Genomic DNA, 15,230 nt, shown 5'->3' on the forward strand with positions numbered 1-15,230 from the left:
TACTACTCCGACGAAAGTCATATTATCAAACAAAGTGGATGATGTGATAATGCCTCATAAAACTGTTCCAAAAGAACTCTCTGAGTATACTGATGAAGAAAGTGAGCAAATGAATTTAGATGATGCACTTCAACTGATACTAGTTGAATCTCTAGACCCTGTCATGTACAATGCTGTTGTTAACTGTACAAATGCAAAGCAAATATGGGACACACTAGAGATTATAAACGAAGGCTCAGAAGAGGTTAGGGAAAACAAGAAAGAAATACTGATGGCTCAGTATGAACAGTTTGGTTCCAATCCCGGTGAAAGGATTTCAGAAGTGTTTATCATATATAATAATTTGATCAATAATTTGAATCTGAACGGGAAATATTATGACAACAAAGAAATGAATCTGAAGTTTCTCTTAACACTTCCGGAACATCTGGAACACAGAATCACTGCAATCGCAGAGATCTGCATGAGATATCTCTTGAGAAACTCTACGGGGTTTTAAAAACGTATGAACTTGAACAAGTTCAGACTGAGCAGAGATATGGCTGGGGTAAAACACTTGGGAACTCGAGAGCTCTAATTGTTGAAACACCTAAACTAGAAGAAAAGAAGGATGTTGTTGTTCTTTCTAAAACCTTTCAGGAATTTGTTGTGCCTGAGATGGGTCAGACTGTTTCTTCTAGTGGTGATGATGAGTTCTATACGATGGAAGAGTTGGAACAATTAGAAGATCAATCTCTATCACTGTTTGCCTAGAAGTTTGGAAACATGAGATTCAGAAAGAACCCTTCTTACAAATACAAACTCTTTGCTAACAAGTTTCAAAAGGGAGGTTCTTCATCTTCTTCCAACAAAGGAGGATACAAGACTAGAATGGTTGATCGAAGTAAATCATCTCAGAAATTCATATAGTGGATTCAGAAATTCTGACACATGGTTAGGTGCAAAGAAGACAACAAAAAATCATCTTGACTATCAATCCATCTCGACTAATGCTGCAGAATGTTGAATTGGTAGTGTACCGAAAGAATGTGTATTATGTTTTCAAATAAAAGCACCTATATTATTCAAAGAAACGGGACAATCAGAGTTCCAGTTGATTCGTTCAAGTTTTTATCTCTTACTGAAATCTGGGTGGCTCGTAACAAGATCCGACACAGTTCGAACCTGAATGAACTCCTTCGCGATAGAATTATGAATTATGCTATTCATAGTAGCCCTCAAGTCGTCAGAAATCCATATAGTGGATTCAGAAATTCTGACACATGGTTAGCTGCAAAGACGACAACAACAAATCATCTCGACCGTCAATCCATCTCGACTAATGCTGCAGAATGTTGAATTGGTAGTGTACTGAAAGAATGTGTGTTATGTTTTCAAATAAAAACCCCATTCTTATCATAGTTTAATCATGGTTAATTAAGAATAATCAATAATGATTAGTTAAGCAAGTGGTGCCTTGTTTTTAAGTGACTTATTTCTTAAAAATTGAGGTGACTCAAACAGTATCATTTTCATGAATACATGTAACTAATTTTTTTGTATTATATTATTTAAAGACATGTTGAATTTAATCGATCGGTGTACTTCTTATCTACTTTGTTCGCCGAGAAGAACAAATCCGACGATGACGAAGAAGTAGATGTAGTAGTAGTGAAAGTAGTTGTAGATGAAGAAGTATTCTCGGAATCAGTATACGAAGAGGAATATGAAGAAGAAGCCTTGTTGATCTGGTTCTTCACTGAGATGAATACGCAGAGTACGAACATTATAAAGCTTATCTTTCTCGTTGAATCCACCTCTCACTCTCTAGATATAAACAACTTGTTTACAAATCGACAACTTCGGGGGGGGGGGGGGGGGGGGGGGGGGGGGGGGGGCGGGGGCGCGAAAGTAAAAACGAGCAAAATTTGTAGTGTTGAGAACTTGAGGTACACTTTGTAGGTTGTAATATACCCTTGCCATATTTGTCTTAGCACCTTCCACTGTGCGCCACACTTTAAGCTGTGAGATATCATCTTTTTAATCCAGCAATACAGAACGAGTGGTCTATCAACCTGCTCCCATTGATCGAGATAGGAAATGGAGAATTGGCAATCTGATTGCAAGAAGCTCTGGATGTAATAATCAAGCTCAGCTACGACCATAATATCTTAATTGTAAACCTCCTCCATGTTCATAATCTGTATATTCACATAATCAGACAGGTTATCGGAACACGCTAAATCAGAACACCATCCAAAAATTGCTGTTACAAATACTAATAATACTATCTGAAATGATACAAGACTACGATTTAAGAATACGTTAAGACACCAAAAAAACTGTTACAGATACTAATACTATATATGCAATGGTAAAAGACCAACTAGTCAACCACAATCAGGTCAACTGAGCCAAATGTAGCATAGATGTCAACGGCACACATCCAGCTTGATTTCTGTTATGATATTGTTAAATTACTGTAGATACAGAGTTGTGTATGTATAGAATCCGAGTCCAGGATAATCTCTATATAAGCATTTTGTATGGTTATGAATCAAACAAGATGAATAATAAAATCAGTTATTCTACATTCTTAGCTTCAAGTTCATCTTCTTCATACATTTCTTCTCGGCAAATTATCAAAATGACAAAAGCATTAGTAAATTCTGTTATTTTTTACTTTAATTCTTATATTAGAAGTCCCACACAAGGATTACTTTAAGACTGACCTTCTCTGTATTAACCGACCGCAGAACACTCAGAACCTCAGCGAAATCTACAGGTGGCAGGCAAGAAAAGTGCACTTGTTTCCTCGTGTGCGGATGCATAAACCTATGACAATATGAGCATTTAATCACTCTTTATGCAACGTTTATTTGCTACATACAAGCTTAAAAATTAACAAGAGATATAATCCTCCTTTACCCGAGAGTTAAGGCATGCAGACATGGCCTCTCTAAATTAGAAATTAGTTGCAGAAGTTTCCCGGGTAAGTTAGACGAGTTTTTTTGCTGCAACCGGTCCAGGGCCAGGCTCTTAGTCCCTCCATATACCTCATCACCCAGAAGAGGAATTCCCAAGTACTTTGCATGAGCACGAATCTACTTTCGTGACAGATCAAAAGCACATAAAAATACATTTTGTAGGGTCTATGATATTGAAGTCAAGATGTTTAGGGTGTCCCTATTTAGATACATCTGCTGCCACCACTATACTAGAATTAAGAATTAACATCAACTTATAACTATACAATATATCTCTTTATAACTTACATTAATGATTAAAGATGGAAGTATTATTACTGTTGAAGACAAACTAATTATTTATAAGTAATCTATTATACTATGTTATTAAAGCTGAACATACAAAAGTTTGGTTAGTGGGTTTGTACTATGGTACAGTTATAGCTGTTAGATCACATGTATCAAATTGATTAGAACTGCTTGATCTAACATTACAGAATATTCAATATTTAATATTTAAGATGCTTTTAAAAGTTATTATCAAAAAAAAAAAAAAGATGCTTTTAAAAGTTTTGCGTTGAATCCCCTCAGCAGCATATTAAAATAAATTATTAATTTAAATACATAAAAGAAAATTATTAACTATCAAATTAGACCCATGCATCGCACAGGTTGTAGGCTAGTAATTACGAGCAATGCTTGCATAAAGAAAATGAACTAGTTACATTTATGCTATTATATATCATATGGATCCATCCAGATATCATAATCAAGTTTGTGCAGGTTAACACTCCAGTACCTGATGTGTACGCCCAGTTTCTAGCCTCCACTCAACTAATGCACAACCACCACCAGCAAGTATTTCAATCACTCTGAACCTGCAAAAACTGACTAACTTAAGTCTATAGTTCATAGAATGAAAAGGGGCTAGTAGTAATTAAAAAGAAATGCAAGCATAGATGATGCAAGAGATTATGCACGAGGCCTTATTTAAGAGAGTAGCTACGTTTTTTTCATGCATCTTACTTATTCTACGACACATTTATAGACCATGTGCTCTAAGACACATTCATATAACCTTGAAAAGATGTTCTAATTAAGTCTTAAGCGAAATGCTAGTTGTACAGACTTTAAATCACCTACTAGCGGCATGACGTGTCTTTCCGCATTTACCAGATCCAACTACAGCGGCCATACGAATGCGGTTATTTAAGTCACGACTAATCGGAATATTAACACGTCCTAAAGCTGGAAACGGCACCCCACAAGTTAAACTAATATATACTCTTTGGACGGTTCGTTGCTTGAATTGTTCAGATAAATGGGCATGAGAATGCTCATCCTGTTTTAAGAGTACGAATTAATTAGTAAAGCACATATTAGCAGAAGACAATCTCGCATAAAAAATCATTAAGTGAATTATTTTCAGCAAATATATCATCATAGCCAAATAGCGGGGTAGGGGTTAAGAACCAAACAGCGAGTTTGGGGAACCTTGGCAACGACAAGCAGTCCGCTGGTTCCTTTATCTAATCTGTGCACAATTCCCGGCCGTATAGATGCCTCAGTTAATCCAGAAAATGACGGCTCTAAATAAGTGTCATCGGCAGAGTAGCTACTGATTTCACCTTGAGAGACATCGTCTTCGTCAGAGGGTATTTCCATGATCGGGAATGAAGCCACGGGAAGACAACAGTGATGTAATATGGCATTCACAAGTGTTCCAGTAGCGTTTCCCGGTGCAGGATGAACAACCTAAAGAAATAAAAACCACGGAATTAGTCAGCGGATTCAAACAAATTGTACGACAAAAGCATAAAAAAAGCCCCCTAGTACCATATGGGGAGGTTTGTTCACAACAAGTAGATGATCGTCTTCATAAAGAATATCCAAAGGTATATCTTGCGGTTGAGCTTTGAGTGGTTGCAACTCCGATATAGTGCAGCTAACCTTGTCGCCAGATTTAAGCTTGTGCGACACCTGCACATTACTTAAATTAGAGTAATCACGCGGGTATCTAGTAAGGTGCACGGAGGACAAGTACTCCCTAAATTTGTTACATTTCTTCACCGTTCTAAATTTTACAAGTTAACCAAAACATGTTTTCATCATTATAATTTTACAAAAACAAAAAAAGTGCCCCTAGAAAATTTGAAAATATATCATAATATGAAATTGGTATAAGCAGAGGTGAGGAATTGAAGATAAGAAAAAATGGAAACCTTATCGATGATACGGCCATTGACGGTGACAAGACCAGATTTGATGGTGGATTGAACGCGAGCTCTACTAATGCCATCGATGCGCGAGGAAATCCATGTATCTAATCGTACCTTAGTCGTCGTCGAATTCACGCTCTCCTCCAGTGCAACTCCTGCGTAATTGGAATTGGAAGTGGAACAAGCTCTTATCAGCAACCACGGAGCCCTGGATTTTGTACAAGCACTATATCTAGGGTTTCCAGGGAACACAGATAGTGTTCGAGGGAACAGAGACAGTGAAGGCACCATTTTCATTTTCATTTTTGTTGTTTAATAAAGATGATGATATTAAAGGGGGAAAATATCAAAAACACGTTCACTTATTTAAATTGTCCGAAAATCATCATTAATTCATTAAACATAAACTTGATTCAAATGAGTCACTCATTAGAAAAAATTATCTATTATTTATATTTAATTAGTAGATAAATTTTTAAAAATCTAAGAGGAATGTATTTGATTGGGATTATAATGGATTGTTTTTAGTTTATGGATTTTAATGGATTGTAAGTGATTTTGATTTTGTGCATATTCTTGATAAAATGTCGCAGAGTTATAGGATTTAAGCACAATGCTTCAAAATCTCATTAATTTTGATGAAATTTCAAAAAACATAAAATACATTGAACAATGCCACAAAATCTATCATTTTATGAAATTCGAAAAAATTTATCAGTATTTGAATACCAGCAGATTTTAGTGTATTTAAAACAATCCCAATTGAATATCATCGGATTTTAAGCATAATTTAAAATCTCAATTGAATACCACCAGATTTTGTAACATAATTTAAAATCTCAATTGAATACCTTAACATTTTAATGGATTTCAAACAATCTCAACCGAATACCCTCGGATTTCATGAATGCAAAAAAATGCTTTAAAATTCCAATCTTTAAAATTCCAATCTAATACACCCCTCTGAAAATATTGTCTAAAATACTACAAGTCAGAATCTTTCATCTGGATATAATACCATCCATAAAAAATGCGTGAAACTTAATATATAATATTTTTAGAATCTCAACTAACAATAGAGTGATATTTTTGATACAAATTTTTCTAATGAGTGACCCATTTGAGTCAAATTTCTGTTTAATGATGATTTTGAGACATTTTATATAAGTGAATGATGCTTTTAATATTTTTCCTGATATTAAAGTGACATTACATTATTTTATTTTTGAAATTCGTTAAAGTATTCACGTAATTTTATTTCTAATTTTTATTTATGCGTATTTACTTCATGTTATACTCAATTATTTACATCGGATGACGGGACTCCGCAACCATTCTAATGTTCCTGTATAACATTGTTTGATAAATTATTTTAAATTTTTTTCTTCCAAATAAGTATTTACTATTTAATATCTCCAAAATACTATCAAAATTTTTATACACAAAAAAGAATTTCAAAAAAGATAAAGAAATTAGAGTAATAGATGGATGTTGTATCGTTTAAATACTAAAATCATCACCATCTTCAATCGAGTAGTTTGCACACGTTATTATGCAGTGGTGAGATATGTTTGGTAATCGATTCACGTTATCACGTACTTGTATGTATGGATTATTAATAAGGAAAATGCTTGGTGCACATAATTGTGTACAAAAACATGTACATAATGACATGTGGTGGATTTTAATTGGATGGCTCCCTTGCATTTACACCAACCACCCCAATTAAAATTCACCACGTCACTTGACACATCATTATGTACAAAAATTCTGTACACAATTATGTACACAATAATAATCGGCCATGCGTATCATAATTCTAACAACATTCATCATACTTTAACTTTTTTCAAAATTTGCACAGATTATTTTTTTCAAAATCCTCCTCCCTACGCTTAGGTTTTTATATTACGCGGTGCGTTACAGTTTACGAATTTTCTTAAACCGCATACGCGGATTAGTTCGCGATTTTAGAAAAAAACCGCACTGCCCGCACCGTGTTCAAAACTGTGAAGTCTCTTCTTCATAAACGATAAGACTGCTTGAATTTCGAAGACATGTTGAGACAGCAAGCATAGTAATACAATCATAATAAACACTAGCAAACTTGAAGGAGATTACAAAAATCCTATAATACTATTTTTGTAATGATACAAATTACAGGCCAAAGAATATTAGAACACTGATCTAAATTCTAATATCAGATTAGAGTTGTGGACTAGCAAAACAATTACTCGATCCTAAAGCAAATATGCTCCTGTGTTTTATCAAGACTTGGAAGAAATATTAATGGTGTATGATTAGATCGTCTACGAATCGGTAGTAGCACCACGCATCAGCTCTTCTACCACCAGGCGTCTTGATCTATTAATGGTGAGAAAGCAGAGATAGATATGATCTTCAAGCTCTTCCAGCTGCTCCAAAAAGCATTTTTCTTCGATTCGAAACTCCCTCACAACCTCCTTCAACACCTCAATCTTCCCATTTCTAACACACATATTAGCAATTGCTTTCCTGTGTTCAATCTCATCATTCAGCCTCCTCACCAGCTGACTCATTGTGTTGAAATCATTAATCAGTATAAACACCCCTCTCGCCGCCACATCAAGCTGTGCCCGAATCCTCTCCCGTGAATATCTCCTAAACGAAAACTTCGTTTTCTCCTTGCTCCTTGCTTTTATTCTCTTGTTCATTGTACTAAACCCTAGGCAAAATTTAAGCAAGGCTGGTGTTGCTACAATTCCGACCGTGGCATGAAATGCAACCACGAACAGAGCAATTGTGGCGGTCGTGTAAACGACTACAATTGAACATCCCACAATTTTCTTAAACAACTTCCTTATTTTTATCCTCGTCGTGATTTTCTGACATTGTGACATCATTCTCTGAAGCAATATATTCCTGCTATCATGATTGTCGCGGAATTGAAGCACACTGAGGCTTGACAGAGGATTCTTCTTCAATGCAAATGAAGCGAGCTCTCGAATAATTGCTTTACAGTAACGATCATGATCTTCTCGCGCCCTCTTGTTGAGCTTGATTACTCTGGTGATGATGTCATGATTAGCCCGTGCCTGATGGATGCTTCGGAGAAGCAACTCACACAAATGGCATGACTCGGTGGTCACGTTGAAGTAATCGATCACGAGAGGGTGCAGATCACGGCCTTTGATTATGTCATCTAGCTTTTGCGGTCGAGGTTCTAATAAATTTTCGGAGAGATGAACAAACAGAGGAATGGAAGAAGAAGAAGATGAAGAGGAAGATGAAGGTGATGAAGATGAAGAGGCAGAGAGCTTGTTGTCTAAGCTTTTTCTTTCCATGTGGCCCTGAATCTTACTGCAAATGTCAGCATAAGATTGTGTTCTGAAAGCTTCCTTGTACTCTTCGTTCACGTTTAGCTTGCCAGCCAGCTTACTTTTACTTTGTTTTCCACGTATGCCTGCCAACATCATGCAGATAAGGAAAGAAAGTATCAGTGCTTCAACATCATCGTGTCGTAAAAAACGGAAGTCAGATGTGTGGACGAAGTCACGGGAATAAAAGTTAATCGAAAATTAATTAGTTTGGTCAGGATTAAATCAGATGATTAATAAATAATCGAGAATTTAATCAATTTGATAAGTCACGTAACATAAATTAATCTGTGATTTTCCGACTTTTAGAAAGGGACTTAATGATAATCATAATTTTTTCCAAGAAAAATAGTCTACTCGAAATTAATAATTATGAAAAGATATCAAAAATTATGTCAATTGTAATTTTAATATATAATTTAAATTTAACCAATTTAACAGGACTAAAATTTAAAAAAAATGAAAAAATAAATTAATACGGAAAGAGTAACGTGTTAAAAACAAATGAGGTACAAGTAACACAAGCAATCAAACAGGAACATCAACTTAAGTACCTGAAAACTTGAGAAGACGCTTCATCTTAGACCAAATCGCCATGTTTGATTACGATATGAAAAGCTGTGGAAACAAGATAAAACATATGAGTGAAAATGATGGGAACAAAAAGGAGTTCTAATAATCTGAGCAGTAAAGGGTTTATATATCGGTGCATTGGCAAGCTGGAAGACGGTAAAGATTAACAGGTGTCACCGTTCACCGCCACAATATCGGGGTTAATTAAAGGAACATAAATGATGAGGTAACGTATACTCTTGTTGCCTCTTGGCTTCACATGTCAAAATTGTTATAGCTTCTCGGCAAGTATTTTCTGAGTTTTAATTATCGCTTTATTAATTATCTACGAGTTTCATTAATTATCTACGAGTTTTATTCATGTCCGTTTAATATTTTTGTAAAACATAATTTTAAAATAAAATATGATTAATATATTGATATTGTTTTAATAAAATATGATTAATATATTTTTAATAATTTTAAAATAAAATATGATGTAATTATAAGAATTCATATTTTTAACATTAAAATTTGAAATTTAATAAATTATTGATGAAAACCAAACATTTGTACAAAAAGTTTTTAAGCATAATATCAAACTGTCTATACTAATTTGAATTAAACATTTCAAGGAATATGAGTAAAGGAAATAACTAGAAATAACAAACTATATATTATATTTCTGTTTAATTATTATTATAATTTAGTACTCCCTACGTCCCATTTGGTTTGTGCCGGTCAAATTGACCAAAATTTGACTGAAATTTGTTAATATTATATCAATTGATAAAATATAAAAGATATGTCACCGGAAATAACTTTTAAACTACTTTAAGATGTAATTTTCAGTTTTTAAAAATAATGAAACAGGTAACTTATAATTTTTGGTCAAAAATTAATCAATTTGACCGACAAAAATAGAAATGTGATAATTAAAAAAGGACGGAGGGAGTATTGATTATACAAAAAATAACTTGGCTTTCGAATTTGGATATCAATGCACCTGCAAAATTTCACATGTTAAAGTAAAGAACTCCTCTCATGCTTAGCTGTCACGCTAGAAGCCCCGTCTCTTATCGACCATGTGCTAATTCTAGTGGTTTATGGTGAGGGTGATGTAAGAATACTTGGAGTCTCCGCTTCGTATTCAAAAATAAGCACCACTGTATTTCAACACCACCGGTCCACCTGAGTAGGGATGGCAGTTTTACCCGACCCGATGGATACCCGGCCCGTTCCGACCCGATTGGGTCTACCCGAACCCGATTTTTTTGGATTTGGATCCGGATCTGGATCTTATTTTTAGACCCGAAAGAGTTTGGATCTGGATCTGGATCTCAGGTATTCCGAACCGAGACCCGACCCGAAACCCGAAACCCGATTAAAACCCGATCCGAACCCGAAACCCGATAAAAACCCGATACAAAATATTATATATATATATATATTATGTGTTTAATGTAAAGTATATATATTGAAATATTATGAATTATTAGGTATGGATATTAACATTTTACTTGATTTTATATGCCTTACAGGATTTATATTCATTTCATCAATATTTTTCTCAATTATTGTGCATTAAAAGTTCTAAATATAATAAAAATATAAAATATAAATGATAAGTTGAATGATTGATACAATTAAGTTAACATGTTTCACGTGTTTATTGTACTAGACGAAACTTGTAAAACCTTTTTTTATTTTTCTGAATTTTAAAAAAATCAATCATCACATTTTTTTATAGATATTTAATTTTTAATTATCATTTAATTTTATTTTTTAAATATCCGAATCAGACCCGAACCCGAACCGAAACCCGAAAAAACCCGACGGATCGGATCTGGATCTTCATTTTCCAGACCCGGACCCGAACCGACCCGAAATATAATGGATCGGATCTGGATCTCAAGAAACCCGACCCGACCCGACCCGTTGCCATCCCTACACCTGAGTGACCTCATTTCCCTGTTATCTTTGCTCTCTTGCTGGAAGTTGCTCAAATCTAGGGGTGAGCATTCGGTTCGGGTATTCATATACCGAATAGATATATTCGAAATATTTTGGTTCAGATATCGAACCGATAAAATATAATTCGGTATATGGAATGTTTTTAGATAATTTCGGAATTTCGGTTTTTTAAAACGGACTTTTGGATTTATCCGAATTAATCAAAAAATCCAAAATTTTGTAAAAAATATCTTTTATACTATTCTCATCTACTAATTTATATAGTTATGTTGTAACTTATCTTTTAGGTTTTTTTGAAACACGATAAACAATATCAAATTCCAAACATTATCTATGTGTATGTTTATCATTTGGTTGTCTCTAATAAGCTATGATTTATCAATTTATTTCTCTAAGATAAATTATGATTTGCACTTTGTTTTATTTAAATAAATGGTGCCTTATGTTCCTGTAGTTTGACTAGTTAATATGGTCTAGAATGAATATTATAATTTCAGTTTAAGAATTTCATTTTCTTTTTAATTTTGTTATACACATGTAGTTTGTGTTATATGCATAATTAAGGTTGTGTTATATGATACTTTTTGTTGTTTGGTTTTTTGGAAAGTTTGGAATCCGATCCGGATTAAGATTAATGGTTTGGTTTCCATCCGAAATTAATTCGGTTCGGTATTTGGAAATGAAATTTCACATTTTTGGAAATTTGGATATCCAAAATAATTCCGGTTCGGTAACCAAATTTCCGAATACGTGCCCCTACTCAAATCCGTCCCGCTCATTTTAATTTTTAAAGAGTTGAATTGATCAATTTTAGATTAAATAAAACAAATTATCAGTCATTATTTTGAAAATAAAAAAATTACATATTAAAATAGACTAAATACATTTTCTAATGATATAATTTTTATTATGTTCCAATTATATAATACATGTAAATTTTAGTCAAAGTTTACCCTTTCAATATTTCTATATTCTATATAATATGTTAGCTTATTTTCAATTTTTAACACGCAAATTAGGTTAGAAAAATCAAAGTTTTAAGATATAATTATATTATACTCTCGATTTAATTTTGCAAATTTTAATGACGAGAGGTTGTTTTCTCTAAAGAAAACATAAATTTTCTATGTTTAAATCAAAAAATTTGATTCACAATCAGGATGGGTCTCGACAGTCTCCATTTAAATACGGACCTATTAATATATAATATTAATAAAACATCATATATTAATGATAAGACACAATTATGAGACATATTGTTGATAAGACACAATTATGAGACATAATTTAAATATAATATATATTAATGATAAGACACAATTATGAGACATATTGTTGGAAGTAAAATACACAGGTCATGAATTTAATAACTAGAACATCATATATTTAATAACTAGAACATCATATTTTATTATATTTATAAGACATCTAACAGGACATTGTTGAACTTGCTTTAAATCACCATCTCAAAAGATTATCCTAGCCCTCGTAGAAGAGGGTCGGCGTAAGTATGTAGATGATTCACGGAATTGTTACATGTAAAGTATAAATAAAAGAGTAAATTAGATTGAAAAAACTGCTAATAGATTTAGTGTCTTGCATATTTGCAAGTGCCTTGTTCATGTGACAAGGTTATCAATTTTGGTAAAGTTTTCATTGCGTTCTTTTGTTTGAGTGATCTATGGTGATGAATTCAATGGATTTGGAAGCGATGTATGCATGTTTAACATTAAAAGAGGAAGAAGGAGAAGGAGTAGTGGCAGGAGAATCAAAGGGTGAAGTAGGGCTGAGCAAAACCGAACTAGAACCGAAGAATCGAACCGAACTGTAAAAATTCGGTGCGGTTCGGTTCCAATTTTTTCAAAATTTCGGTTTTTTCGGTTTTTCGGTCCGGACCGAATTAAATTTCGATTCGATCCGGTCCGTTTAAAAAAATTTCGGTTCTGGACTGAATAGACCGAAATTTTTATATTAATAATTTAATCTATTAAATATAATATATTAATTATAATATGTAAGAGCAAGTCTGTAGCCACACCCACATACTATATACACATTCACCGAACGCGACTCACGACATACCTTATCAAATCAACCGGCCCCCTTCAAACCCTAATCAAAATCAAAGAGCCATACCGACTACCGCCAATCTCAAGTAAAGATTCGATAATCTATTATCAAATCGAGAATCAAGCAATCAACTCTGAAGAATCAGAGATTCAAGAGCCTGCTGTTTGAAGAATCGGTGTATGTGGATGCAGGTGCAGGTTGTGCAACAACACTAGTCAGGAGTTAATTTTAATTTTTCTGTGAACTAGCAGACTAGAAGACTAGAAGTAATGATTCTGGAGCCTGCTGTTTGTGCTAGGTTTATTGGCTTTTTTTATATCTTTTGTGGAAAAACTTCGGTTCTGAATGGAAAAACCAAACCGAACCGAATTATTTTGGTTCGGTTCCAGTTCGGTCCATATATTTATTTCGGTCCGGTTCGGTCCAGAAAAAATTAAAAATTCGGTTTTTGGTTCTTTCGGTTCGTTTCGGTTCTGGACCGAACCGACCGAATGCTCAGCCCTGGGGTGAAGCACAACAGCCAAGGTTTGTACTGGTGGGAAATTTTTTGACAATGAAGAATATAAACTTCCAAGCTATACAAAACGTAGTAGCGGCTATATGGAGGCCAAAAGAGGGTATAGAGGTGTATGATCTTGGGAGCATTTGTCTTTCATCGTGTGTTTGATTTGCAGAAGGTCATAGACGGAGGGCCATGGACATTTGAACAAAGTCTATTGGTGTATCATAAACTGGAAGGATATGAGGATGCACAGTTGATTAAGTTAAATAATGTGGAGATATGGGTTCAAGTGTATGATTTGCCATCGGGAATATTGTCGAAGTAAAATTCTGGAAAGCATAGGAATGTTGTCTAAGGTAGAAATGTGTTTCATATTATGTTGATTGAAGATGTTAAGTGATTCATTGAGGGAACATGTGTCTTGTGACCGTGTTGATAATGTAGGTATTGTTAATACTCTGTACAAATGTATTCCCTCAATCCCCACCAATTTTTAACATTGGGGAAATAGTTAGGCACGCATTTTAAGACTCTTGTAAGGTATAGTTTCACACTCTCTCATCCCATTGAATTATATACATTGGATTTGAACACGGAAATTAAGAAAATGTGTAAACAATAGTAAATTTGAATGAAAAATGGATAAAATGGTGTGACCAATTCATATTTAATAATAGATTTGAAATAATGGAGGAAAGTAGCGAGTTCAATAATGTTTTTAATTATTATAGAATAGAGACGGTGAAGAGAAATAATGGGTCTAATAGTATTTTATATTATTGAAAATTATTAATTTTAAAATGTATAGAACTGGAAAGTAAATCCCAAAATAGGATTTGTCTATAAATGAATGGAACACAGGGAGTATATTATTTTAAACTTTATTCTGAATAAAATTTTAATGTTTAAATGTATACAAAAAAAAAGAAAATTTTAAAAACAAGTTATGAAGCTATATATTATATACGCCTTAAGTTGCATGTCGAAGCAGTGAAAAAAAATGTAAACAAATGAGTTGGACGAAAGGAGTAATAGATTGCGTTTAGAGACTGAGTTTAATTATAATACTTCATTGCATTAAGATGTGTTACATAGCAAACTGTAGTGGCTCATTTTTATTCCTTCTTTACTCATCTTTTAGGATATTAAATTGAATAATACATCTTAAATGTATAATATATAATGTGATATTATATTATGTTTTTACTTTTTTAACTCAACTACATGTATTAATTAAATAATTTTTTGTATACCGTATATCTACTATTAACATTTCATTTTGTAGTTAACCGAAATTTTACTTCTTTATATAAATTTAAACGATTTCTAAAAAAAATATGAATTCTTATTATCAATTTAAGTATTGAAAGCATTATTTTCCTAAATGACCTAGATACCAACTAAAATAATAATGATATTATATATCATTATATACTATTGACTATTTTAACTTTATTTCGTGTTATTGCATAGAGCTCTATACTAGTTATATATAATCTTCGTCATTTATATACAACTTCCAAAAGTTATATACTCCCTCCATTTCACTTTGGGAGAAAAGGTCACTAATATATGTAGATTATTCGAATTATTTCAAACATATATTTTTTTT

General features: G+C 33.3%; 2 protein-coding genes across 7 annotated transcripts; both read right to left on the reverse strand.

The window, feature by feature from the left end:
• Window positions 1-1,704: 1,704 nt before the first annotated feature.
• LOC108193009 (RNA pseudouridine synthase 2, chloroplastic) lies at window positions 1,705-5,483 on the reverse strand. 6 transcript variants are annotated; one of them, XM_017359568.2, is made up of 8 exons: window positions 5,168-5,482; window positions 4,782-4,925; window positions 4,440-4,700; window positions 4,085-4,287; window positions 3,745-3,823; window positions 2,908-3,083; window positions 2,712-2,814; window positions 1,705-2,180 (listed from the first exon to the last, which is right to left on the reverse strand). In XM_017359568.2, exons 1-8 carry the CDS (start codon window positions 5,465-5,467, stop codon window positions 2,151-2,153), a joined length of 1,296 nt encoding a protein of 431 aa, XP_017215057.1. In that variant the 5' UTR covers window positions 5,468-5,482; the 3' UTR covers window positions 1,705-2,150. The 6 variants fall into 6 exon arrangements, 4 of the variants coding, with proteins under 4 accessions (XP_017215057.1, XP_063936311.1, XP_063936312.1 ...); XM_064080241.1 differs by lacking the exon at window positions 2,908-3,083 and having other exon boundaries at window positions 5,168-5,483; XR_010284714.1 differs by lacking the exons at window positions 2,712-2,814; window positions 2,908-3,083 and having other exon boundaries at window positions 4,089-4,287; window positions 5,168-5,483.
• A 1,728-nt stretch (window positions 5,484-7,211) lies between these two features.
• LOC108193010 (UPF0496 protein At1g20180) lies at window positions 7,212-9,201 on the reverse strand. The gene is made up of 2 exons (XM_017359569.2): window positions 9,075-9,201; window positions 7,212-8,606 (listed from the first exon to the last, which is right to left on the reverse strand). The coding sequence occupies exons 1-2, from the start codon at window positions 9,115-9,117 to the stop codon at window positions 7,474-7,476; spliced, it is 1,176 nt and encodes a 391-aa protein (XP_017215058.1). The 5' UTR covers window positions 9,118-9,201; the 3' UTR covers window positions 7,212-7,473.
• Window positions 9,202-15,230: the final 6,029 nt, after the last annotated feature.

The sequence above is a fragment of the Daucus carota genome, chromosome 6 (genome assembly GCF_001625215.2).
Source record: "Daucus carota subsp. sativus chromosome 6, DH1 v3.0, whole genome shotgun sequence".
In the NCBI taxonomy this organism is placed as follows: Eukaryota; Viridiplantae; Streptophyta; class Magnoliopsida; order Apiales; family Apiaceae; genus Daucus; species Daucus carota.